At 44.3% G+C, this 1830-nt stretch overlaps 1 protein-coding gene across 3 annotated transcripts in view; it reads left to right on the forward strand.

Annotated features, from left to right (window-relative positions):
* LOC101859483 (LIM and senescent cell antigen-like-containing domain protein 1) overlaps positions 1-1830 on the forward strand; it is a 61324-nt gene that overhangs the window by 7307 nt on the left and 52187 nt on the right. The window contains exon 1 of one of the 3 annotated variants that reach the window (XM_035969982.1): positions 614-1136. The exons of 1 other annotated variant lie outside the window; for it this stretch is intronic. In XM_035969982.1, the coding sequence (XP_035825875.1) occupies positions 1078-1136 (59 nt within the window). In that variant the 5' untranslated portion in view covers positions 614-1077. Of the gene's footprint in view, positions 1-613; positions 1137-1830 lie in introns of those variants that run through there. One more of the 3 variants, XM_013082985.2, reaches the window with a different exon arrangement.

A 1830-nucleotide genomic window follows, 5' to 3' on the forward strand; every position in this document is an offset into this window, starting at 1 on the left:
TCTCTCTCTCTCTCTCTCTCTCTCTCTCCCTCTCTCTCTCCCTCTCCCTCTCTCTCTCCTCTCATCCAAAGTAATGGCAAACAAATCGTCCTCCAAAACAACACCAGTGTTCTAATGCTTCTCTTTGAGTGTATCAGACCTGTCTGTGGGCGCTATGGTGGTTTCTGCACCGTGCACTTGTTCACAGTGCTTTTTCCAAGATGGTATTCTCGTTATCGATGGTTTGTGAGTGCTCCCTCTTTCTTCCTATCAAACATCTATCGAACTTTTCTCTCTTCCTTCATTTCTTTGTATGTTACTCTCTCGTAGCACCTCTAAACTTCGGCACTTTTATGACTTATTTATTTTGAAAGCGTTGTAAAGCAACTCAAAAGATATTGTCATTATCGCCTGGACATGCCGTAAAGTACAGTTTAACAAACAAGTGTCCTAAAATGAACCGGATCTGTCCCCAATAAGTTGCCCGAAGAGAAGAAAGTTTACAGTAAAGAGCCACTTGTTGGCTCTTGTCTTTCCCTTACGACATACCCTCGTTGTTAAATAAATGATGACGCTGGTGGGATGTTCGCTGAGAGGCTTTCTTTGTTATACTATACACAGTGTGCTAAAACTTTTTTAGAACGCATGGTAATTGTACGTGTGCATGTGCACCGTGACTGCTGTGTTAGTTACCAGACTGGCCGTATCGGGGGATTAAACTGTACTGTTGGAGTTGGATGTGCTTTTGTGGATAGTACATATTGTGAGTTGGAAGACTTGACAGTATCGGAAAATCGTACTCTTGTGTTTTCCCGTGAAAAGTATCGGATGATTACAGTGCCGAAGTCTGGTGTGCTCTGAAGGAAAGTAGTGACTCGAAAGACTGAAAGTATAGGAGAATTTCCTGTTTGCGTTTGATTTGCTCCAAAGAAAAGTGGTAACTTTTGAAAGACTGGTAGTATCGGAGAAGTGTCTATCGCTGGCGCCTGATGTTCTCTTGTGGATTGTAGTAGTGAGTTGAAAGAACAAGAGAGCGAGAAAGAGGGAAGGAGCGAGCGCTTGTCGATCTGTTCCCTCATCAAGTAAGGCCGATATTTAATGACCATGGACGAGGATGCCACGTCCGATAACTCCAGCGTCGTCACGTTTTGTGACAGGTAAGTTGGCTTAACCATAGACTTAATGTTGCTCATGTTATTATTACTGTGTGGTTTACACGTTGCGCCCAGAACTGTCTTCGAATTAATCCGATGGACCCTTCTCTCCCAACATAAATGGAACAGTAACTAACGCACAAACGCCCATGTCTGCTGTCCTTAATTCTTACCGGAATAGAAACTGAAACGAGTGATGGCGATTCATTTATTAAAATGTTCCGCCATCTTTAGGAATACTGTTCAGTATTATTATCATGAGCGTTGTTCTGGCTTTCCTTTCTCGTGGACTATCATCAGACTTGTGGATTGAGACACTGTTGCCGTTTCTGTTGAAAGAAATTATTATATTGTTATTGTGAAGGTTTTGCAGCTGCTGCCCCCACTCCTTTCCATCTCCATGTTCCTCCTCCCCTCACCCCCGCCCCCAAATCTGCCGCTTCCGTTCCCCTCTCTCTCTCTCTCTCTCTCTCTCTTACACAAACAAACACATGCGCGCGCGCTCAGACAGATGCTCGCGCTTCCACGCACGCATGCGCGAAAACACAGACGCAGTCTTGCAAACTCGTAGTTACCAAACCCTGGCAACATTTTCTCGGTTTCCTTGTGTGTGTGTGTGCGTGTGTGTGTGTGTATATATATATATATGTGTGTGTGGTGTGTGTGTGTGTGTGTGTGTGTGTGTGTGTGTGTGTGT

Source organism: Aplysia californica, unplaced genomic scaffold, assembly GCF_000002075.1.
Source record: "Aplysia californica isolate F4 #8 unplaced genomic scaffold, AplCal3.0 scaffold00203, whole genome shotgun sequence".
In the NCBI taxonomy this organism is placed as follows: Eukaryota; Metazoa; Mollusca; class Gastropoda; order Aplysiida; family Aplysiidae; genus Aplysia; species Aplysia californica.